Here is a 26,508-nt window from a genome sequence, read left to right as displayed (position 1 = left end):
CTGCTGAACAGCCAACACAAAACACTTTAAGAGGATGGGGAAATACTCTTTCCCTGAATCCCTGCTCTTGTTCCAATGGCTAAACAAAAAGCTTTTATCAGGATTATTTCACTGGGCAACATGGCACAAAGAAAGCAGTCCATTTGCAGTCTGAAGGTCAACAGGGCCGCTCTTGTTTCAGTGTGTTGCTTCTCTATGAGGCCAAGGCTGAATCTGGGCCCCCCTCCCCTGGGAGCCGCCATGCCAATGTGCATTCCCTTAAAGTCTCACTGCAGGCAGCTGACTGAGACTGACCAGCAAATTACACCTCTTGCCTTCCCCTTGACCCTGCCATTAGATTTTTTATTTTTTTAAGGTCAATGAAAATGCTATCAACACTCCTCCATTGGAAAATGTTTGTGGTTGCAGCTGAGCACGCCTGTTACAACTGCTGACAAAGGATTCCCAACTCACAGGACACAAGAGTCAAATGCACCCCCTTAGCAAAACCTCCCCTAGCTTTTTCCACTTCATTTAGGCTGTGTACCCTGCGCTGATTCATTAGAATTCTTACATTCACTCCTACTCAGTTTGGTTTTGTTTTTCTCAAGTGACTCACATCTGGTGTGCTTTAAAAAGGCAACCTAATTAAAGAACAGTCTTGTTTGCCATAAATGAAATCTAAGTGTTTACAGTGGTGCCCCCTAACCATGTCTTCTAATATCCAAGGAGTTAGAGAGAAGGACTTGAAGAAAGATGGTCGTGTGAGTAAATCCAGATACCGATCTCCTATTATTAAACCAACACATTTACCTTTTTTTTTTTTTTTTTGAGACAGAGTCTCACTCTGTTGCCCAGGCTGGAGTGCAGTGGAGTGATCTCGGCTCACTGTAACCTCCGTCTCCCACGTTCAAGCAGTTCTCATGCCTCAGCCTTCCAAGTAGCTGGGATTACAGGTGTGTGCCACCACACCCAGCTAATTTTTTTTTTTTTTTTGAGACATTGTCTTATTGTGTCACCCAGGCTGGAGTACAGTGGCACAATCTTGGCTCACTGCAACCTCTGCCTCCCAGGTTCAAGCTCCCAGGTTCACCTCAGCCTCGCGAGGAGCTGGGATTACAGGTGTGTGCCACCATGCCTGGCTAATTTTCATATTTTTAGTATAGACAGGGTTTCACCATGTTGGCCAGGCTGGTCTTGAATTCCAGATCTCAAGCAATCCACCCACCTTGGCCTCCCAAAGCACTGGGATTACAGGTGTGAGCCACCACACCTGGCTGTATTTGTATTATTTAGTAGAGACAGGGTTTCTTCATGTTGGCCAGGCTGGTCTTGAACTCCTGGCCTCAAGTGATCCACCTGCCTCAGCCTCCCAAAGTGCTGGGATTACAGGTGTGAACCACCGTGCCTGGCCCACATTTACCTTTTAGTCATCTGCCTAAAAAACCGATAGTACCCAAAACATCATGAACCTAGGGAATTTGGCACTGGAAAGGACACAATTCATCTATATTATTTTATATTTGTGGAAACTGAGGCCCAGAGAGGTGAAGCAACACATACAAGGTCTGATAGCTATACAAAGACAGAAGGTAAAATAAAACCTACATCCTCTAACCCATGCCAAGAAGGGAAACATTTACTAAGTGCCCACTCAAGACCAGATAGTAAAGATACAAAACTATATACATCTCTCAAACTTGTCTGCCCTACAGACAGCTAAGCCAGGACACCACCATCTCTTATCAGGAGACTAAGGCAGCCTTCTACTCATCATCCACATCTACCCTTGATTTCATAATCTACCAGAGGAATGAAAGCACAAATGACACCCTTGCCTAACACACCCCCTCCCTAGTGACTCCATACTGTTCTTATTATAAAGATGCAAATCTTGAGCATAGCCTTTGAGGCTATGCATGTTCTGGCTCCTGTCAACTACTCCAGTCTCACCATCTCCCACCTACCAGCTGCATTTGCCTTCAAAGCAGCATGCTCCACCCTGCCACAGGGCCCTTGCACATGCTGATCCCATGGTCACAGCTCTTTCACTCAGCTCTTTAACCTAGTTAACACCTTTCCTTCTTTCAGCTTTCACTTCCCCAGAAAAGGCTTCCTTGGCCTTTCATGACTAGGTCAAGGTCCCCGGTTAAATGCCCTAACAGCAACGTGTCTCTCTTGCCTTCAAAGCTTTTGTTTTCATTTGTTATTATATTCTTGTTACTGTGATTATTAACATCTGCCTCCATAACTGTACTGTAAGTCACCAGAACCTTGCCTGATTTGCTCACCATGTTATTCTCTTACCACCAATTAACACAGTGTGACTATAGGAGATGCTCAGTTAATGTGAATATCAGTGAAAGAATGAGGAAAGAATAAAAGAATACATGTAAGGTCCTTGAGGACCTTACAGTCTAGAAATGTCTTCCAAGTCACCTGTAAATCAGGAAGCTATTCAATGATCAATGCCACTTAACATAGACCTTCCTTAGAGACAGTGTCTTGATATCCCTCTCTTCAGTCATTATATTGCATATAATAAAATTTCAAAGTTTACTCAGCAAAATGTCACCCTTTTGTCAAGAACATGAGACCTTCAGTCAAACATAAGCCCCCAAACTAAACAAAGCCTCCAAGGTCCCAAAGGCAATTTTGTTCTTTACTGTGGTTTCTTGGGAGCCCATTAATCATTCCCTTTATTATATAAAACACAGCAATAACCCTCCCTTCATACCATCCCTATTTTCAGACACATTCTTCATGAGTTGCCAGAAGCTGGTTCACTCCTTATTTCAGGCACTCCTCCACTTCCCTGTGGGGATGGCGAGCACATGGCAGGCCTATTTCCACAACCTGACAATAATTTAAATGAAATCACAGCCTCAACTTCTGGTTGTATTAGGGAGGGAACATTATCAAGGCACATAGCAAAGCTTAAACAGCAACCTAGAAGAGAACACACTACCTCAGTGCATGGATTGGTTAGAAAGAAGAATGATTCCATTACAGCAGACACAGCAGAGCAAAATACAGCAGATTGTCAACAGCTATGAGAAATGCACATCAGAAACATGCTTATAATGAAACCTCCTTTTCTGTGTGAAGGCAAAACCACATGAAATATCAAATGTAAAGGAAGATAATTTATAATTTTTTAAAGCCATGTCTTTTCAGTTACACATAATATTCAAATTTGTGAAAACTCACTGTATCCAAACCATATTTAAAAAGATGTTTTTAAAAGGTTTTTCTCTCCTCTATGGAAGTTAGTAAATTACTGTGGCTTTAATGACATTTAGGCAGGTGGTTAGTGAGGTATGATCTGTGAGCTTGGACATTGTTATGAACAGATTATTTGTGTCCCCCTGAAATTCATATGTTGAAATTCTACTGTTAATGTGATGGTATTAGGAGGCGGGGCTCTTGGGAAGTGTGTAGGTCATGAGAGCGGCACACTCTACAACCCAGAAGAGGGCCCTCACCAGAGCTGGAACCCTGATCTCACACTTCCAGCCTTCAAAACCGTGAGAAATCAATTTCTGTTGTTTATAAGCCACCCAGGCTATAGTATTTTGTAAGACAGATCCTGTTCAAAGTGCAGTCACCTCTGTTAGCCGTAGGTGAATCATTTGCCTTTTGGGTTATCTGCAAATTAAAAAAAGAAAAAGAAAGAAAGAAAGAAATTAGCCAAGTGTGGTGGCCTGCACCTGTGGTCCCAGCTACTCAGAAGGCTGAAAGGCAGGACGATCGCTTGAGCCCAGAAGGTCAAGGCTGCAGTGAGCTGTGATCATGCCATTGTACTCCAGCCTGGGTGGCAGAGTGAGATCCTGTCTCAAAACACAAAACAAAACACAACAAAACAAACCCCACCTTTCTTTATTAGCATGATTAAGTTGAGTAGATCGTCAGGTCCATTTTTAGGTCCATTCAGCACCTCCTGTTTAGTTTTTCCCTGTCTTGGAAGCTTATAATCAATAAAAGGTATTTTCAACCAAAACCTTATTTACCTTTTCCAAGTAAAATAAGCTAAACACGCAGGGCAAAAGGGAGACTAAAGATGGTGGGCTAGTATGACCAGTGCCCTGCGTCACATTCCTAGGGGAGGCTGCTCCACTCACCCTGGAGGGAAAACAGGGAAGCATTCCACCTTGTCCAGCAGGGAGAACCTGGCACATTCCTAGCTCCAACAATGCTGGGTCTCCTCGAAGTGGCTCCTGTATTTTTTTCACAATATTGAGAATGCTGAAGCGGCAAGGCTTACTCATATTTCAATGTAACAGCCAGAACATATTCTGGGTGAGATATAAAAGATGTACTGGTACTCTGCCATTTCTGTATCATCCAGAATATACTCCTTTCCACAAGCTTGGATAAACAAGCAATGTATGCTGACTGATAACTCCTTACAAGCATCTTTCATTCTGTAACCACATGGTGGGCACCAGGCATAGTGTTGTGCACTCAATAAACACCCGTTAAGTGGAAAGGAATTGAGACTTAAAAGTGGGATGTTTTTCATTTTAACAGAAAATTTCCATTCCTATCATGATCCTGAGAGATCTTTCTATACCAACTGAGTTAAATGTGAAAGCACTGGTGTTAACAATTCCACATCCATATGAGATCATGTATACATTTCACATTCCTTCTATCCTCTTGTCTTAAGCCTGACTTATTTATTAGCTCATAAAAGCCTGGCATTATTTTCACCTATCTTGCTTTGTATATCACAAGGTCTCTTCAGGTAGACCTTGATTTTGCCTTTTGTTTTACTTGTTTTCTTTAAAAATGAAGGAAGGCAAATATGTATATAGAGGAAGACATTTTCTTAAAATGTTGCCAAGATAAAGCCAGTTCATGTTTACAGTAACCTTCCAAAGACAGCATGTAACATATGAACAACCAAGTGGCCACTCAATCATTTATCCAGCAAATGTTTATTGGACACACAATGCCAGATACTGTCCCAGATGTTGATAATATGGCAAAAACAACAAAATAAACATTATATTCTACTTTGAAGAGACAAATAAAATAAATTTTTAAAATACATAATATGGCAGGTGATGATAAAGGCTATGAAGAAAAAATAAAGTCAGATAAGAAGAGAGGGGAGTGCCATGAGGAATTAAAATGCTATTTTTTTTTTTTTTTTTTGAGACAAGGTCTTGCCCTGTCACCCAGGCTGGAGTGCAGTGAAGAACTCATGGCTCACTGCAGCCTTAACCTCCTGGGCTCAAGTGGTCCTCCTGCTTCAGCCTCCCAAGTAGCTAGGACCACAGGCACACCACCATGCCTGGATAATTTTCATATTTTTCATAGAGACGGGGTTTTGTTGTGTTGCCCAGGTTGGTCTTGAGTTCCTGGGCTCAAGCAATCCTCCTGCCTCAGCCTCCCAGAGTGCTGGGATTACAAGTGTAAGCTACTGGAAATGCTATTTCACATAGCGGGACAGAGGAATTCTAAGAACATTTGAGCAGAGAACTGAAGGAAAATGAGGAAGACCAGGTTGGAAGGTCCTAGACATCCAGCCACTGTGGAGATGAAGAGGGCATGACCATCTGGAGGAGGTGATAATGGCGTGAATCTGGCTCTATTTATCAAACCATCACCCCATTGATCACATCTGCTTGGATATGAATGAAACTTTACAGAATAAAATCAATAGCAGAGGCATTTTCTTAAATACTACTAATAACAATTTACAGAAGTGGCTCATTTAAAACAACCTCGTTCTCCCTAAAATGGAACAGTACCCCACAACCACTCCACGTGAACAAAATGAAAGGTCCTCTCTAGATGTAAAAAATCCTAGCGATGTTTCTTTGAAACTCAATGCTTCTAGAGCTTAATGCCTAACTGTAAGGAGAGCACAGATGCAAAGCCCACCACAAAGTATAATTTCTCAAGGTTGGCTTTTACATAAAATAAAGTGAAGCACCTTCCTGACTGAACCTTTGAGTTAACGAGCTAAAAGCAAATACGTTAATTTCAAGGATATTCTTTTTTTCTCTCTCTTTTTTTTTTTTTTTTCTTTTCTGAGACAGAGTCTCGCTCTGTCGCCCAGGCTGGAGTGCAGTGTGGTGCGATCTCAGCTCACTGCAGCCTCCACCCGCCGGGTTCAAGCAAGTCTCCTGCCTCAGTCTCCCAAGTAGCTGGGATTACAGGCGCCTGCCACCATACTCGGCTAATTTTTGTATTTTTAGTAGCAATGGGGTTTCACCATGTTGGCCACAGCCTCCCAAAGTGCTGGGATTACACTGCGCCCGGCCAATTTCGAGGATATTCTAAGAGAGAAAAATATTACCAGAAAAGAATCTATAGTAAAATTTCTTTCAAAACCAACCAAGAGTCAAAATTGATCCCTTAGAGAAAGGAGAAAAACAACCATGGGTACAGCTTAGATGTGCCTTCTCTGTGCTTGGTTAACTTGTTTCAGAAGCAAGAGTGCAATCCCCGCTTGTCTGCAGATGAATGAGTCTTAAGTTTAGCTTCTTTCAGTGGCCCGTGTATGACGTATGACAGAGCTTGGTAAATGCCAGTTGATTGAATTAGTGGATGCACTGAGTGAATGCACTAAAGAATGAACAAATTAACTCATTAATTCTAAAATAATACATATTTTCTTCAATGGAATTTATATAGAGCTGGTCAGCAAAACCATCCCTTTCCTCTGCCAAATAAAGACAAAGAAGCTCTTTAGATTTATTGATTTTAGTGCTGAGTAGAGGATTCCAGTTTTGGAAATTGATATTTTGAGGTACGCGAGGAGTTAAAAAAAAAAAAGTTCCATTTACAGTATTATAAGGGGAAAAGGTCAGTCTGTTGGGAACAAACCCATTCAGGTTTCCCTGCAGGATTGCTAAGGAGTTAATCCAAACCTGGCATTGTGACCACTGAAGATAAGCCCATGATTTGTTTTCAAATGTTTCACCTTCAATACCAGTCATGAATGTTATGCTTATAGAGAAACCACCTGCTCATACTGAGTCAGTTCTCTCCATAAAATGATCAGCACATAGCAGGGTAAGTTAAACAGCAGGGTAGAGGAAGACACACAAACCATGAGAATTCTCCTGGTTACTTCATTCTTTTAACATTTCTCTGAAGTGACCCAAAAATTTCAGTGTCCGTCAAGTAATGTAAAATTCTATGCATGGTGAGGTCAAGGGCAAAAGTCAACATATCTCCTTCTCTTCACAGAGAACAGGTATCAGACACAATTGAGAAAAGTAAGAAAAACAGAAAAACAGCTTCTGCAATTGAAACCAGGAATATATAACCAGATCAAAGATGAGGCTTCATATAATTACTTAAGTCATTTAGGGGTAAACTCAATTAGCTGGGCATGGAAGTCCAGATGAAACTTCCTAACCAATATTATTTACATAATTTTCAGATGGACAGACCCAGGCTACAGCCAAGAAAAAAAATCAGAAACAAAAGTATTATTTTCTAGTAACTTCTTACTGCAAAAATCTCATCAAAATAGTATTAATGATAAACTGAAAACATTTTAAGACAGTTGAAAGGTAAACCTTGTCAATATAACATTCTTTAAATTCACAACTACAATTTTTATATATATATATTTTTTTTAATTATGGATGACATAGAAGGAATATACTTCTGGATATATAAGTTTAAGAGCTGCAAACACTGTTATTTAAATGAAGTGTACCTTACTACTTGCTCTGGGGTGTAGAGACAGTCATTATTTGTTATTGGGAAGTATTGGACACAACAAAAATGTTTCTCAATGGAGAAATGCATTAAAAATAAACTATACCCATCTGTTTTATGCAATAATAAGCAGTAGTTTCAAAGAATAAGATAGAGCTTACACTAAATTAATGGATAAACAAACTGTGGGACATCTATATAGTAAAATATTTTTCAGTGATAAAAAAGTAGTGAATTACCAAGTCGTGAAAAGACATGGAAAAACCATAAATGCATATTACTAAGTGAAAGAAGCCAATCTGAAAAGGCTATATACTGTATGCTTCCAACTATATGGAATTCTGAAAAAGGCAAAACTACGGAGAGAGTAAAGAGATCAGTGCCAGAGGTTACTGAGGAAGGGGAGATGAATAGGTGGAACAGAGGATTTTCAGGGTCGCGAAAGTATTCTGTATGAAACCATAATGGCGGATACGTGTCATTACAATTTTGCACAAACCCATGGAATGTATAAAACCACGAGTAAACTCTAATGGAAACTATGAACTTTGGTTGAAAGATGATGTCTCATTGGAAGTTCATCAATTGTGAAAAATGTGCAACTCTGATGGAAACTGTTGAAACGGGAAGACTATGTATATATTGATTTGGGGGCATATGGGAATGCTCTGTACTTTCTGCCTAATTTTGCTGTGAACCTAAAACTGCTCTGAAGAAAAAGTGAAGTCTACCCTATATAGAAGAAAAACTTAAAGATAAGGCATTCCTCCTTTCGCTTTCTGAGGATGCCCTATTCTGTAACTGAATAGCCTTCAATATACTATCTCTTCTCACAGCCATAAATAAATGAATAAAATCTATGTAAGAGGGAAAAAAAAGCAAGTTGAAAGTTAAAATAGAAACAATGACAACATGTCCTCAAAAAGCCATCACAAACTAATTTTTACGTATCTATTTATCTATCTAACTCTATCTAAATATCAGGAAGGAGACAGTAAACTGATTATTATACCTGAGGAGGTAAGTGGGACTGGGGCATGGTGGAGACACTGTTAGCTCTCTATCTGTTTGTTGATTTTTAAATGATAAGACTGTATACAGTGTTACTTGTATAATTAAAAATAAAATCATTTTTCTCTTTAAAATATTCACTTTATATTTTATGCTAAAGAATTTGACAGTAAATTAAAAGATATCAAGACATTTTACCCCTAAACACTTCCATATTCATCTCTAAAAAATAAAACATCTTTCTATCCCCAATTATTTTTTCAACAGTAGAAGAAGCAGAAAAGATTTTCTACTAAAATACTGAGGTGGCTCAAGTTATCTATTTCAAAAAGCAATGTGTAGCTGGGCAGATGAGCAAAAAAACTAAAAACTAAAAACAAAAACAAACAAACAAAAGATTTAAAAAAGCAATGTGAAGGACCAGTAAGCTAAACTGTTCTCAAGGAAAAATCTTTTTTTTTTTTTTTTTTGAGACGGAGTCTCGCTTTGTGGCCCAGGCTGGAGTGCAGTGGCCAGATCTCAGCTCACTGCAAGCTCCGCCTCCTGGGTTTACGCCATTCTCCTGCCTCAGCCTCCCTAGTACCTGGGACTACAGGCGCCCGCCACCTCGCCCAGCTAGTTTTTTGTATTTTTTAGTAGAGATGGGGTTTCACCATGTTAGCCAGGATGGTCTCGATCTCCTGACCTCGTGATCCGCCCGTCTCGGCCTCCCAAAGTGCTGGGATTACAGGCTTGAGCCACCGCGCCCGGCCTCTCAAGGAAAAATCTAAACACCAAGTACTGAGAACTGATTTCATGACCGTTACATAGTCTTCCTAAAAACAACTTACATAATGTTTTACATTCTTATCTTTACTAACACTAACAATCTCATATACCAACAGGTCAAAATCTATTATACTTATATTTTTTCAGTCATCTGTATTACAAATGTAATGTAATAGAAAAGCTTATCATAACAGATTGTCTTAAGCAGAGATTCATAATCTAGAATTCTCACACCCTCAAGGGTTCACTGAATAAAATTCAGGGCATCTTCAAGCCTGGATGGAAAAATGAGATACATCTTTATTTTCACCAATGATTGAAATTTAGTATTTCTTTCCAGTATGAATGGCGACTACACATCACAGAAGCATTCTCAGACCTGTGACTGTCAACATAGAAATCACTATATTTTCAAATGACAGTGTAGTTGGTGTAGGTATTTCAAAATATCATTTATTCTTATTCTTATCCTATCACTGAAGGTGTATTAGTTATTAGACTTGTTGCCAGATGTTACTTAATGCATTAAGAAGCACATGCTCTAATCACAAATTTGTTTTTAAACATTTTTACAACTATATTTCAACATAACTGGTTTGCTGTAACCTTGTGAATTTTGCTTTGGACACATATAAACAGTCTTTGTGGGGAAAGGGGTGTTCACAGGTTTTGCAAAATACCAAAGCTCAGGAATCCCTAGAACTTAATCTCCTCATCCCCACAATTCCATTCTCCCAATCTAAGGACTATCCACAATACAATGTATGCTCTTCCATACTTCTTCCTTTATATAGATAAATGCATATAAACATATAGGAGCATAACATATATAGCATGTGTTCTGTAACTGCATTTTACACTTATATTCTCAATGCATTTACAAGTCTATATAATTTGGATATTCATGCTGTTTCCAGTTTTGGCTATCATAAACAATGCTGTAATAAAAATCCTTATATACTTCTTTTCATATACTTTTTTTTTTTTTTTTAGATGGAGTCTTGCTATGTCGCCAGGCTGGAGTGCAGTGGCATGGTCTCGGCTCACTGCAATCTCCCACTCCCTGGTTTAAGCGATTCTCCTGCCTCAGCCTCCCAAGTATCTGGGATTGCAGGCATGCACCCCGACACCCAGCTAATTTTTGTATTTTTAGTACAGACAAGGTTTCACCATGTTGGCCTGGCTGGTCTCAAACTCCTGACCTTGTAGTCCACCCGCCTCAGCCTCCCAAAGTGCTGGGATTATAGGCGTAAGCCACTGTGCCTGACCTCATATACTGCTTTTTAAAATTACACAATCAATTCTATTCATGGAATACTTGTACTAATAACAAAGACTCCCGAACTTAACAATAAAGTTGATTTTGTATAATAAAATCAATAGCAACAATAGTTTTTGTGTGTGTGTGTGTGCTCATGATAGGCCAGGTACTAAGTACTTTACATAAATCAACTTTTTATTTTATTTTATTTGTTTGTTTTTAAATAAAGACAGGATCTTGCTCCGATACCTGGGCTGCAGTGCAGTGGCATGATCTTAGCTCACTGCAATCTCTGCCTCCTGGGCTCAGGTGATCCTCCCACCTCAGCCTCCCAAGTAGCTAGGACTACAGGTGCATGCCACCACACTCAGCTAAGTTTTAAATTTATTATTTTTAAAAAACATCAAACAAGTTTTACTTTTGTGCTATTTTTTTTTTTTAACTTTTAAGTTCAGGAGTACATGTGCTGGTTTGTTACACAGGTAAACATGTGTCTTGGGGGTTTGTTATACAGATTATTTCATCACCCAAATATTAAGCCTAGTACCCATTAGTTATTTTTCCTGATCCTCTCCCTCCTCCTTTCTCCCACCCTCCACTCTCTGATAGCCCAAGTGTATGTTGTTCCCCTCTATGTGTCCATGTGTTTTCATCATTTAGCTCCCACTTATAAGTGAGAACATACAGTATTTGGTTTTCTGTTCCTGCATTAGTTTGCCAAAGATAATGGCTCCATCCACGTCCCTGCAAAGGACATGATCTCATTCTTTTTTAACAGCTATATAAATTTTTTTGTAGAGAAGAGGTCTCACTATATTGCCCAGGCTATTCTCGAACTCCTGGGCTCAAGCAATCCTCCAGCCTCAGCCTTCCAAAGTGTTGGGATTATAGGTGTGAGCCACCTCACCCGGCACGAATTAACTCATTTTTATTCTTACAACTTTAAGGCAGGGCATTGTTACAATTTCAGTTTTACAGGTGAGGAAACTGAGGCACAGAATGATGTTCACTCTCTAACCTCCTGAAGTTTGTAATTCTGGTGATAAATTCCAACAAACAGGTGTTCTGGGGCACAAGCACCCTCATTTAACAAGGGCCCCATCAAGGTCACTTCGAGGGGGAATGAGAAAAGGTGAATATGCTGACTTACACTTTGTTATATCATCCACATCCGAGAGTGTGTTCTGAAGCTCCTTGGAATTTCTTTGTCACTGTGCTTTTCAAGAAGTGAGTCAAAGATAAAAGATCACAGCAACTATCATCTACCACCTAATCTATTAGGCCAAAGGCAAGATGCAATGTATCTATGTGAACACTCAAAGCACAAGTAAATTTGCCATCAGAGGTGGCAGCATCAGAACAACCATTGGACCAAACATAGGGTGTCTGCTACCTTATAGCCCAAACAGTTTCACAGACAGCAAGATTAGACCATAAATTCAAACAAAGAAAAATGCCAACAAGTTAAATATAAGCATGTGCTAATGAAGACCCAATCTCAGCTAGATGCCTGGTCTCCTCAGTGATAAGAGCATTATTAACCTCTCCCACATAATTCATCAAGGCCCCATGCTGGCCAGGGCAAGGCTAATCTCCCCAGTTAGCAAGTTCCAGAACAGACCAAGAGAAACAAAACCACAGAAATGGTATCTTTTTTAATTATCTGGACTCTGCTGAGCAGAGATAAAATAAATCTCGCAGCTATTCCGTGCCTGGTTGAACATATCCTGGCAATGAAACACCATTTAGCTTAACTGAGACAGGAAAGCTTTTTTCCCCCTCTTCTATATCAACGCTTGTGCTTTGGGCATGCACACGACGGCATAAATAACTGGAGTGCACAGTTAATGGAAATTTGGGGATGCCTGTCATAAACCTCAAAGCAACTTTGTCAGTAAGACCAGCTAAAAGCACTAAACATCATCCAGCACTGAAAGCCAGGGAGCCAAAAGCTTTCTTCTCCTCTCCTGTCCTGGAGGTGGTGTGGGGAGGCTATGGAATCAAACTATCCTGGGCTTAAATTTACAAATGGCTAGAGTAGCATGGCTGTGAGAGACTCATTAGATACATAGTGACAAGAGCAGCTACTATTGATTTAGTGCTTACTATGTGATGGGCACTGTGCTATTATACATTTTATTATTTAATCTTCATGTTACTGTGACTTTGAACCAATTGTTTATCTCTCTGACTCTCAGTTATCTCATCTGCAAAAAGGGTATGATACATTCCATTGTCACAGGACCATACCACTGTGAGAATTTAATGAGGTATTTGGAAAGCACAGAGCATATGAATACTTAATTCATATTAGCATGCTATATATAGTATGCTATTTACTAATATAATAGCTATAAGTAGCACTGTGATTGGGAGGACAGGCCTGAGACTCAGATCCAAAAGCTATGGTATTTGCTAGCTGTAAGGCCTCAGGCAAGTTTATAACTTCTATCCACTCCATTTGCCTCATCTCTAAAGGGATAACATGAGGATTAAATAATAAAATGTATAATAGCACAGGGCCCATCACATAGTAAGCACTAAATCAACAGTAGCTGCTCTTGTCACTATGTTTCTAATCAGTCTCTCACAGCCATGCTACCTAAGAAAGGACTCTAGCCATTTGGTCCCTTCCTCCCTGAAATTCTGATTAATATTAATCCCAAGAAAACCATGCTAGTAAGAATAATACTGAGCATCTCAGAATACCCATATAAGTAACTCAATCTGAGACTCATTCATTCATTCATTCATTCATCCACCCATCCCAGACATATTTATGGAGCATCTATGATGGACACTATGTATTTGCTTTGAGGAAATTCACAGGCTATCGGTGAACTTATAAACAGATCACTTCTATACCATGTACTACAAAAGAAATCAGGAACAGCCTTTTGTACACCCAAGTGAATGAAGTCCAAAAGACTTCCTGGCATCACACATCTGAGAAAAATATGTTCATCTCATCTTCTGCCTTAAATTTTAAAAATTCTATCCCAACCCTCCTTTTTTTTGAAATGCTACTGACTTTTTAACATTTATCTGTCCCTTTCTTTCAATTATTCATACAACAGAAGAAACTTCAAGCATACATGCATTCAGTGTTTATGCAGCACCTGCTATGGGCAAGGCCCTGTGCCAGGTGTTGGGGATGTAACAAGAGTAGAACACAGCCCTCCCTGTGAAGGGCTCACAGCCTGCCTCTGAAGGTGAAATGGAAGCAGGCATCACAATGCTGGGTGATAAAGACTAGGACGGGGACACAAGCTTGTGAGCGTGGGGTAGTGGTGGTAGGGAATGGCTGCAGGGAGAGGTACAAAGGAATCCTGGAAAGTCTGGGAGCCTCTTAGAGGAGAGCTAGATAAGAAGGGTAAGGGAGCACGAGCCAGGTGAAATGCGGGGAGAAGAAGGAACAGCAGGCGTTCCACACACGGGAGAATAGCATGTGCAGAGGCCCAGGGACAAGATGGAGCATGACGAGTTTGAGAAACTGAAAGAAACCCAGCGTGGTTGGCCTGCATGTGTAAAAGGTGGAAGGGAGTGGTTCAGGAGGTAGGCAGGCGCCAGATGGTGCAAGGCTTTGGAAGCACAGTCTGGGAACCTGGAGGCAGCATGACATCTTGGAAAGATGCCCCTGGCTGATGCTTAGAGGGCAGACTACAAAGAGGCAGGGAGGCCAATGAGGAGGCCACAGAGATGCTGAATACTGCTCGACCTCAATAAGGGTCTTGCAGTCATGTTAGTGAGCTCCAGAAGAGCCTCCTCCACTGTTGGCAGACCATAGCTCAGCTCTTCCTCAACTACTCCCCTTAGGAAGAGAGGGAAGGGGTGAGATTCAAACATTTGCCATGTGGATTTCTGTGTAGATTTCTCAAAAGGGACAGAAGAATCCCAATACATGGATCTCAAAAGCACTGAGAGCTGTGAGCACATTCTTCCCAAGTATTCCTTGCCAGGAGCTTAAACAGGGCTCATCTTGATGGTTGCAAATCAGCAAAATAAAAATGCAGGAAGAATGTGAACTCCAATCCTATCTCACCCCAAGTGATGGTCCAACCACGTGCTCCCATGGGAAAGCTCCACCAGCATAGAAAAGATGCCCCACCACCAGCTCCATCCCCACTAGCTCCATCCCCACCAGCTCCATCCCCACCAGCTCCATCCCCACCAGTCAAGAGAGGAGTGTGGGCCCTGTCTGGGGCTCTCCTAAAGGGTGGCAGGATGGGTGGAGGGGGGAAGCAAATGTCCCACCTCAAGTCACAGTCTTAGCAAGGGACTGGCCATGTAGTGGGAAGAGAGAAGGGCCAGGGAAAGCTGAAAACAATCTCCCACGCCTGTGAGATTCCACACAAGATACTCAACAGCTCTAAACTTCATTTGCACTTCACTGCCAGAAGCAGAGGATAAACCTGTTCACAGATTGTAAAAATATTCATACTCTTTTAGCCAGGAATTTCATATCTCAAACTTTTATCCTACTGATAAAAGAGATTACACAAACATGTTCCTGGATGCCCATCAGCATTACTTATAATAGTGAAAAGTTGGAACTTATCTAAATACCCAGTAAAGGGTCGGTGGAATAGATTTAAATGAACCCATTTGATAAAGTACTCTATTGTTATTAAAAATAATATTCTTACAGAATATTTCATAATATGATGACATGTTCTTAATATAGTATGTGAAAAATTCATGAATAAGTTAATTTGTACTATAACCCCTTTCTTTTCTTTTTCTTTCTTTCTTTTTTTTTTTGAGATAGGGTCTCACTCTGTCACCCAGCCTGGAGTGCAGCAGCACAGTCACAGTTCACTGCAGCAACCTCCCAGTCTCAATCGATCCTCCCACTTCAGCTTCCCAAGTAGCGGGGACTACAGGCATGCATCACCATACCTGGCTAATTTTTAATTTTTTTGTAGAAACAGGGTCTCCCTGTGTTGCCCAGACTGGTCTTGAACTTCTGGGCTCAAGTGATCCTCTCACCTCAGTCTCCCAAAGTGCTGGGATTATAGGCCTACTGTGTGTGCCTGCCCGATCTCAATTTTTAAAAACTATGTATGCTTATATAAATTTTAAAAGCTGGTTAAATATATATATGTTATTTAGGGATACATGTCCATAGCAAACTTATGGACATGCAAAGCAGAAACAAACATCAAACTCCACAAAGCAAAGGTTTTGCAAGGGTCTTTGGCATCACTGTTAAAGGTGTATTTCTTCAGTTGCACTGGTAGCTACGTGGGGTTTTCTATTATCTTTATACCATTTGTATGTCTGAAAGATTTCATAATGAAAAAATATAAAGGTTTGTATATAATGACAGGAAGGAAATTCATCAAAATGTAGCTATGGCTTTGAGGTGGGATTGTCAAACTATTGTTCACATTTTCCAATTTTTCTAGAGAACATATATTCCTTTTTATTTTTATATTACTTTATCATTGGAGGCTATTTTTATTTCCACCCAGAGCTCATTTGTTTTATGAGAAAGAATGTGTGGTGCTGAGCTGTGCTCTGCAGCAGGAGCTCTGGCACCAAGGGCCTTTCCTGTGGTGACATGAGCTACATCGTCTCTCGCCCATAAGAATTTAAACTAGAAAAGTGCTGTGGGGGAGGCAAGCTCCCTGAAACCATCCCACTCATATCCTCTGACGTGAGAGGAGATTTGTAGGTGGCTGCTGGGAGCCTTCTCCACTCGGCAGATTGCTCTCAAAAGTGTACGTTGCTTTTTATTTTCCCTCAGAAATAATTTGTGTTCTAACCCACCAGGAAGTTGGGGGCCCAGTCAGGGGATTGGGTGAGGCAGTGAGGCGGTGGGAAAAAATAGTGACCGATTATATCATCAACTAACATTGACTCTCCAGTCAGAATTCATTTTTCACCAAGTGCTGGGAGTGGACAGTCAGAAAACAATTATTTGGAGATACGTCACCCATCACCAAGCTTTAAGACCCTTCCAGTTTCCTCTGTAAGAGAAATCCTTAACATGGGGTCTTGGCTGGGATCCATGAATCCCCTGAAATAACACATCAATCTTGTAAAATTTCCTGTGCTATCACCAGATTCCCAAAAGAGTAAGTGATGCATCCCCCTAAACAATCGAGGATCCCTGTTCTGTAAGAATAACGTCAGTCATCCGGAAGGGCGTCTGAGTGATGATAACATCAAACATTCTATAGGGCCACGGAACCAGGCTGCACAGTAAAAGGTGAGTGGCCAGCGGGCAAGCAAGCACAGTTTCATCTGTATTTATGGTCACGCTCCATCTTTCTCATTATCGCCCGAATTCCGCCTCCTGTCAGATCAGCGGTGGAGACTTTAGATTCTCACAGGAGCACACACCCTATTGTGAACTACGCATGCAAGGGATCTAGGTTTTGGCCCCTTATGAGATTCTAATGCCTGATGATCTGTCACTACCTCTCGTTACTCCCAGATGGGACTGTGTAGTTGCAGGAAAGCAAGTTCAGGGCTCCCACTGATTCTACATTATGATGAGTTATGTAACTATTTCATTATGTATTACAATGTAATAATAATAGAAATAAAGTACACAATAAATGTAAAGTGCTTGAATCATCCTGAAACCATCCCCTACCCCACCCAGTCAGTGGAAAACTGTCTTCCATGAAACTGGTCCCTGGTGTCAAAAAGGTTGGGGACTGCTGCTATAGGGCACTTACTTTTTAATCAAAGGGGGATTTAGTCTGTGTTAATATTTCTCAACTTTAAGTCCCAGAGATATTTCTTCAGAAGAGGTATACATTAGGCGAGTTCACTGTTTTGTTTTGTTTTTTAACTCATCAACAGTATTTATCAAGGATCTACTGTGTATCTAGCATTGAGCTGGGACTCAATGAAAACTTGACTATGATCCCCAAAGACCTGTCCCCTCATCTAGCAATTTCTTGTTCAAAGCACATATCTGGCAAATGTCTTATGACTTATTAAATGGAATAAAAATTGAAAGTTACTCATATTACTTTCCCAAACCCTCGCATCCTCTGGTATGAGTCATCCAATGGGACCCACCTTTTTTTTTTTTTTTTTTTTTTTAAAGATACTTTCCACTACACATAGAAACAGTCTGAAAAAAACTCCTCAGTAATACTGCCAGTTAGCTCAGGGATAGTGACTCTATTGGATATCATCATTTAAATGCACAAAGATAAAGTTCCTTTGAGTAGCCTGCAGAGGCCATTTACTTATTAGAGCAATTAATTTATTGGATTCAGATATTCATTTCACCATTGTTGCCTTAATGGCAAAACATCTTTTCCTGTGTGGCTCTATCTACCATTTAATTCCATTCAACTCATCTTTCCAGAGTGCCTACTGCGAGAAAGTTACTTAAATTTAGTCACACTCCCTCCAAGGCCACATCTGGATCTGTCACACCCTCTATCATCTCCATATGACTCTAATGGTCAGCGGAATCTGCAAAACAGCAATTTTCACGTTCCTACAACAGTTTCTAGAATTCTTCCAACTTCTGCAATTATTATACTGTGTGGCAATAAATGGAGGAAACTCAGCCCTGTTTGCCAAGATTCAGGAAAAATGCCAGGTAAATCAGAAATGAGTCTGTCCAGAGTTGAGACCCTAAGCATAGGGATCGGCCATGGTGGTGGTAATGGGGTAGATTCATCTTCTATACAAGTCTCTTTACTCTGACAAAACATAATATATGAGATGGTTAAGAAAAAAGAAAACATCATCCGTAGCTGCACAAGGAGAAAAGAAGCCAAATTATCCACAGGCTTGTGACCTTGATGGGAAGTCAAGGCCACTGATGACAATCAAGACAAAAATCAAATCATAATTCATAGTTGTAAACAGTCCTTTAATACAATGTTAGTGGTTCTTTGGTAGAAAGCATCTAGAGACATGCTTTCCTGAAAAATGGATATCAATAATATACTTGGGGAAAAATGTAAGACAAGGCATAATCTTAGAAGTGACCTGAACTGAAGTCTTGCCTGAGTCATTACACCTCCAGGGCTTCCACTTCTTTATTTGCAAAGTGAAGGGACTGGAATACATACATGGTGGCTAAGGGCTCTGTAAATTCTGACAGTCTTTAAATTCTGAAAACCTTTAAATTCTAAAAGTAAACTTCCACAACATTAAAAAGATTCAAACACACAAAAAAATCTTGCTGCTGCTAAGAGAAATTTCATAGACTTCACTTGTCAATAACAAAATATTCAATGAGTAAAGTAAAATCCAGAGGAACATCATCTTTTTTGTTCTGTTCACCATGGCAACCTAGTAAACGGGCTCGACTCCGTCAATCTGAGGGTCTAAAGATTGGAACAAACAAACACCATATGGTAAAATAGATGCTGAAGTACATTAATTAGTGCCAGTTCAAGCTCACTCCATCATGGCTGCTTGCACCACAGAAAACTCTGCAGTAATTAAAAATAGCTTAAAAAACATTGTTCACACTGGTAAATAATGTTATCAGTTGAGTACCTGACAATCCATATCTAAGGAGTTTCCTTTTCACAATGGTTTTAGAAGGCCTGATCCCAAACCTTTTTTCTTTTTATTTTTTAACAAATGAAGAAACAGAGGTTCACAGAAAGGAAATGACTCATCCAAGGTACACTGTTAATTATAGGTAGAGCCAGAACCATGACTCAGTTCTTTATTCCCAGCTTGGAAAGCTTCTCATCTCATAAGAGTAGCTTTCATGGTCTCCATAGAGGAGAGCAAGCAGGGCCTAATGTTAGATGGATCCACAGAGCACAGTGGTTAAACCCCAGGGATGTGCAGATGATGAGTTGACAAGGGGAGCCCAGGGAGGGCCTGAATTCCTACTCCACCTCCCAGGCCCTGGATAATGAGGGCATCAGAGGCTAAGTAAGGTAGGCTTCCCAGTTGCATCAGTGGGGAGACAAGGTGGCCACACAAAGAAAGCGATGAAATTAAGTATCCAAGGACATGTTCTGAAACAAAGCCAAGAAAGCTTTTCCACCTTGATCATCACCAACAGTCAACTACCAAGACACTTGAGCATCTTCTACAAACTTCTGATTAAAAAAAACACAATGGGGCAAATATTTAGTGGGTGCCCAGTATGTACAAGTAATGTGTTTAGTATTGTCTCTTTTATTGTTTTATTTGACTCCCTCCCAAATTTTGTCAGGTTAAGTCTTTTCATCCCTATTTTCCAGATGAGGAAACAGGTAAGGAAAGGTGTCACACAGATGGTAAGTACAGAATCTGGACTCAAACTAAGATCTGCTGATCCAAAGCCACTCACTCCACTATGCTGCTGGAGTCGTCTTCTGGCCTTTGGCCCATCCGGCTGCCGGAGCTGGGCCAAGCCACTAACTGCCCCTCAAAGGGGGACAAACATCTCTTCCATCTTCTGGAACCAGCCTCTAAAAGAGCACACTCGTATTTATCTAGATTCTACCCAGATCTACTGAGTTCATAATTCATTTTATGAGAGAAAAGACATAGGCAATAAACAACTTAGCCTGGAAGTTTAAGTTGGCCACACAGTTTTCTCCAGTGAAATAAAATGTTTTTCAGTTAAAAAAAATTTTCCCCCAGGTCACAACTTCCATAGTCAGATCCTGGAAGCCCACTTCAAGCATACAGCATATTGTTAACAAATAATCTTCAGAGAAGAGAGATGCTCTCGGCGCCAGTGGGGGTAGAAAGGACTATACTTACACTTATGTCGAGACTGCAAAGGCTAACAGCATCTTCATCTTGGGTGCTCTGTTTCCGTTTTCGCTGCAAAACAAATGAAAAAACAAAGTTCAAAGGTAAGTAGGGGTTATGGCTTTGATTAAGGCAAGAAAAAAGCAATCAAATAGCACATGCAATCCTTATCATTTCCACCATGTTACCCAAAACTTGTAACCAAACTATGTAAATGAACACTTCTTTTTTCTTTTTTGGAGATAGAGTCTCACTCTGTCGCATAGGCTGGAGTGCAGTGGTGTGATCTTGGCTCACTGCAACCTCTGCCTCCTGGGTTCAAGTGATTCTCCTGCCTCAGCCTCCTGAGTAGCTGGGATTACAGGCACATGCCACCACACCTGGCTAATTGTTGTATTTTTAGTAGAGACAGGGTTTCACCATGTTGGTCAGGCTGGTCTTGAACTCCTGACCTCGTGATCCACCCGCCTTGGCCTCACAAAGTGCTAGGATTACAGGCGTGAGCCACCGTGCGCAGCCTGTAAATGTACACTTCTAAGACAGCCTAAGAAGTTATGAGAAACTATTAAGCTCTAGGATAACTGGTTTGTGTTACTATTTTTACGTGTGCTGTTATAGTTTGTTTCTCTTTGAGTTTCATTTTTTTCTAAATGTCTCCATATATCAAGGCGCAGAAATTTAGATACAAAGTTCAGATTATGACTAACTGGGAAGAGGAGATTAGATTGGAAAGAAAATCTAATTCACTTGAAGACATTCCATTTTTAGAGCTGCTTTGTACTTAAGTAATTTAAACTTGCTCTAAACCATATCCAGGGTCCTAATGTAATCACAGAACCCTAATGTTGGAAAGAAACTCAGACGTCTTCTCCAACTTTCCTGCTTTACAGTCATATGATTTTTAAAAAGTCATTACTGCGACTGAAGATAACTGTATTTGAAATGAATCTGTAAATTTATGACCACGGCAGTCTGCCAAGTTAGGTGTGAAAAAGTATGTTTTTCTTTCTTTTCTCTTTTTTCTTTTGAGACAGGGTCTCCCTCTGTTGCTGAGGCTGGAGTGCAGTGGTGTGAACACAGCACACTGCAAAGGCTGGAGTGCAGTGGTGTGAACACAGCACACTGCAGTCTTGACCTCTTGGGCTCAATCAATTATCTTGCCTCAGTCTCCCAAGTAGCTGGGACCTCAGGAGCACACTCCAACACCGGGCTAATTTTAGTTTTTGTAGAGAGGGGGTCTTACCATGTTGCCCAGGCTGGTCTCAAACTCCTGGGTTCAAGTGATCCTCCTACCTTGGCCTCCCAAAATGCTGATATTATAGGAGTGAACCACTGAGCCTGGCCTTTTTCCTTTCATAAGAAGAAAATAAATTTAATCTACAAGCCACAAAAAAGCTCATCAAAGATACATTCACCTCTCTTCTGCACTCCTAGCTCAACCAACCAGTCAAGTGTTTCTTCAGTCCCTAACCTGTGACTTGCTAGGTCTTCTGATGTTACTTAGAAGAAAGCTACCAGAAGACCAGAATCAACAGCATAGGGTTACAGGAGAGTTTGAAGACATCTGTAGTCTTCAATCCCAAAAGAAGTCAGCCTCCTCCTCCTCTAGTGGAACCCTGAACAAAGGCAGAGGCTGGAAAGCAAACAGAAATACTCTTTTCTATATTACTATAATTGTTCTATTATTTTTTTCACTTCAATTTAACAAAGGTTTGTTGAGCATCTACTATGTGCCAGGCCCCGTGTTTGCTCCCAGGAATGCAAATGTCAGCAATTCCCAAGGTTAAGGACCAAACACTCATGTAGGAGAGACAGGCCTATTATGATGAACTATAATGCAATAAGAGCCAAACATCCTAGAGAAAGTCACTTTGATTCTCTGAGTCACCTTTTCTCAGCTCTAAGGTGTGAGCAGAGGTGGTGGTGATGGCATTAGCTTCTATTCTCAAAGGAAGAGGAGTAAATATAGTAATGCATTTTAGAGCTTAGTAGAGTGCCTAGTACACAGTAGGTGCTCAAAACATGGGTTGGAGGGCTCTGGGAGGACAGTGAGGGAGGTCTTTCCAGAGGATGAGGCATTTGAATAGGCCTAAAAGATGAATAAGAATTTGTCAGACAAAGGTGGGGAAGAGATAGGGGCCTCTTTTTGCTAAGCAGCTACCTAGATATTTTAAATCCCAAAGTTCAACATGGTCCTATCCAGAGCAGAGGCGTTCTAAATCTATACATTTTTCCACTGAAACAGTGGTGCAGCGTGCAGCAGAATCACCTGAGGAATGATTCAGAGATGCTGATGCCAGGAGCCATCCCCAGGAAAGCTTAATCAGTCATTTGGGAGGGTGCCCAGCAATCTGCATTAACAAGCTCAGCCAGTGACTTTTAGGAAGTCAAACAGTCCACTCAGAGTCCTTAAGGGAAGCCTCGAGAAGATGCTGATCACAACTCCAGGCACAGCTGCCATTTTTGAGGATGCTTAATGTTTGTACAGGGGCCTGATCCTTATTGATTCACCATCTAGGTACAATTAAAAACAGGACTTCAGTGCCAGTGAAACCAATTCACCAGCTTATATTTATATGCTGACTTTTTGAGCCAGATATGGTATGGGATAATTTCCATCCTACAGGTTAATAAACTGAGGTCAGGAGAGAGAAGCAATTTGCTCAAAGTTACATGGTTACAGTGTAACACTCTGAATCCAGGATTCTAATTCCTAGGGCAAAGCCTTTTACATACACTATTCAAAGGGTTGGTGGCAAATAGGTTACATCTCACTTGCCATCCAGAATGCCTGATGGTGTCTGCTTCGAGCACTGTATTGAGGACTGCACAGCATAGCAAGCCAGAGAATGCTGTGATCACAATCAGCAACATGTGTTGGGCAATGAATTGGGGCATGGCAGCATGGGTATCCTGCTGCCTAGAGTAACCCCATGCCCTTCCTGAGCTCTACTTCTCCTGCCTTGGGAGGCTACAGGATTATACCTGGGATCTTAGGAGGTATCAGGAGGAGGTTAAGACTCTGGGATGTTATCTGTAGAGTAGAAATAATGCCTTCTAGGTTAGGCTGTTGTGAGGATCATAGATGTTGGGCAACAACAAGACCTGGCACATAGTAGGTGCACAGTAAGTGGCAGCTCTTGTTATGAATTGCCCAGACCATAGGCTACACTGATACACACTGCAACCTGGTATTACCAGATTATTGAGGTTTATGGTGCTACAGTTCCATTCCTTGAGCTCAATGATTTTGTCAACCTGACATGTTGACAGTAGCCTAGATGCAAACTGATGCAGGAGAGGGAATAATAAGAGAAGCTCCTCTCCTTACAGGCATCACAGGCATGCAGCCTTCTCCAGACCAATTCAACACACTACCCAGCTTTGGAGTCAAGCCTCATGAGCTCCCCAACCCAGTTCCTGCCAGATAGTGCCACCTGCTCCAAGTGTCAAATCCAGAAGACAAATGGCCTCCAATGGTCTTTTTAATTCAGCCATAGACAGTTAATCTGGGATAGAATGATCTCCTTAAGGAACCCACACATTTTATAAAATAAAAACTGCATGAATTATGAAAATGAATTTTCTTTTCAATTGTCTTACATAGGGAGATGACTGACCAGTGCTAGCAACAAAAAAGTAGCCTGAAGTTTAAACTCTGGGCTCAGAACAAAAATTTCACAAACCATCACTTAGTCACTTGTTCATTTGCTCTGTGTTCACTGAGCACTTTGGACAGGCAAAGCCCCATTCTGGGTCCTTGGATATAGCAGTGGATGAGCCAGGCATGTTCCCTGCCCACTAATTTGGAGTAAAAATAAAACAAAGTCATTACAGCTTGTGATCTCTGTTATGAATGAGTCAGATAAGGTGCTAAGACAGAGGCTGGCGGGGCAGACCCATTTTAGAAAGATAATTTTATTTAACTGTTTTCTGGGTTTTGGTTGACCTCTTCATGAGACATAAGCCCATGAAGGCAGGACTTGGTCAGTCATGCTCACAGTCCCAGAGCCTGGGACAATCCCTGCTACATAGCCAGCTTCCCTTAAAAGAGCATTTCTGGATTTTGTTGATGCTCTTGGTCCTCCTCCCTTTGCTTGTCCTCTTCACCAATTGCCCAACTCCAGAGGGTCACAGGAAGAGAGAACAGAAAGGACCTGGTGAAGAAGGGCATACAGAAGGAAAAGCCACATACAGACATTTCACGTTCTACCCAGGAACTGGGATTTCCAGAATATTGGGATGTTGACCTCATGCCAGTGATCTATAGAGTAGCTCATGGAAGAAATTACCAGTTGGAAATAAGTCATGGAGACATAAACAAATGAGCATCTCAGAAAGCAGAGAGTGCAACAGGATATGGCACTCACTTTGGACTTCACTGGAGCTATTAATAATAATAATTCAGACTAATAATAATGGAAACTTTAGCCTATTGAACGCTCACTACATGTCAGGCACAGAGCTAAATCCTTACATGCATGATCTCATTCGATCCCCACAACTACCCCATGAGGTAGGTAGATAAGGGTATTATCTCCATTCTACAGAGTAGGAGATGAAGGCTCAAAAAGGGGCAGGAATTTGTCCAGGGTTTCATGATTAGCAAGTAGCAGAGCCTGGATTCAAATCTGGGTCTATCCTACTTCAAACTATGTGCTTCCCCACCATGCTGTCCCGTCCCAGAGTCTGGGATGGCACATCAGACCTGCACAGAAGGTCTAGGAAGGTGTTGAGCATGACGAATATGGCAAGAAAATAATCTTTATTCTGCTAGAGAGACTGGCCTTCAAGATCACAGCACACATTGTCTAGACCAAATCAATTTTGTGATCCTTTCTAGTTTTAAGAGCTATCAGTGTCTGCTATCAGGTAGCAGGCACTGGTGGCAAGCACTGGTGGCAAATAGGTTATGTCTCACTTGCCATCCAGAATGTCTGGTAGTGTCTGTTTGGAGCACTGTATTGAGAAGGACTGCACAGCATAGCAAGCCAGAGAATGTTGTGATCACAATCAGCAACATGTGTTGGGGAACGAATTGGGGCACAGCAGCAAGGGTGTCCTGCTGCCTAGAATAACCCCATGCCCTTCCTGAGTTCTGCTTCTCCTGCCTTGGGAGGCTACCGTATTATACCTGGGATCTTGGGAGGTATCAGGAGGAGGTTGAGACTCTGGGATGTTATCTGTAGAGCAGAAATAATGCCTTCCAGGTTAGGCTGTGTGAGGATCATAGATGTTGGATGACAAGACCTGGCACATAGTAGGTGTACAGTAAGTGGCAGCTCCTGTTATGAATTACCCACAGGAAGTAAAATATGCCATTTTACTTCCTCTGCATCAAAAACCACTGATCAGTTACCTGGGGGCATTCCCAGGCAGGAAGGGCACTGTGTGTGAACTGTACATTTGCACACTTGGTCTGACAGGTTCCCAGTCAATTTGAGGAGCCAAGGACCCACCCTGTTATTCTTGTCAAATTTACTGAAGCAAATGCACAGTCCACTTCCCTTTCAACTATGAAAACAAAGCACCTTGGGTGAGCCCAATAATTGTGCTGTAGTCTCTGCTCTCTGATTTCAGCACAGAACTTTAACCCCTCAGTGCCCTGTGCTGAGCAGTAGGTCAGTGAATAATTTCTGAATGGGTGACTAAAAGAAAGAATAAATGAGGCCAGTGTTTTTGAGGTGACACTTTTTTCTTTCATTAACCACCTGTTGGCAATAGGGCAGCCAAAATTAAATCAAAAACCTCAAAAGTGAAGGTCATTGAAGGCTGAAATTCTTCCACCTCAAATCTCCTTGGAGACAAAACCTGCCCATTCAAGCTAAGATTCTTGTTTTTCAAATAAGAGCCTTTTTTTTTTTTCTTACCAGTGGGGGCATTTATTTTCCTTAAAATGCATAGACATGTTAAAAGAAATTACAGTTGTTTAGACATTGGTCCAAGTGGGACATTGGCCATTTCCATTCCTATGAAAAGGAATGTCAGATCTGTTCAAGGGTGAGGCACATCCCTGACCAATGAATCTATCTATGTACTGCCCTAGGCAACAGCCTGGGGACTCAGTCTCTGTGCTTTAAGAGCAAGTAATCCAAGATTGATAACACCCCAGATGG

The 26,508-nt window shown here is 41.2% G+C and overlaps 1 protein-coding gene across 6 annotated transcripts in view; it reads right to left on the bottom strand.

The window, feature by feature from the left end:
• ARHGEF3 (Rho guanine nucleotide exchange factor 3) overlaps positions 1-26,508 on the bottom strand; it is a 340,374-nt gene that overhangs the window by 138,359 nt on the left and 175,507 nt on the right. For all 6 annotated transcript variants that reach the window (XM_007984680.3, XM_038003769.2, XM_007984679.3 and 3 more), the window contains one exon: positions 20,402-20,464. In XM_007984680.3, the coding sequence (XP_007982871.3) occupies positions 20,402-20,464 (63 nt within the window). The remainder of the gene's footprint in view (positions 1-20,401; positions 20,465-26,508) is intronic.

Source organism: Chlorocebus sabaeus, chromosome 22 (genome assembly GCF_047675955.1).
Source record: "Chlorocebus sabaeus isolate Y175 chromosome 22, mChlSab1.0.hap1, whole genome shotgun sequence".
Classification (NCBI taxonomy): domain Eukaryota; kingdom Metazoa; phylum Chordata; class Mammalia; order Primates; family Cercopithecidae; genus Chlorocebus; species Chlorocebus sabaeus.
The sequence above is the reverse complement of the archived record's forward strand: the minus strand, read 5'-3'. Positions and strand labels throughout refer to the sequence as shown.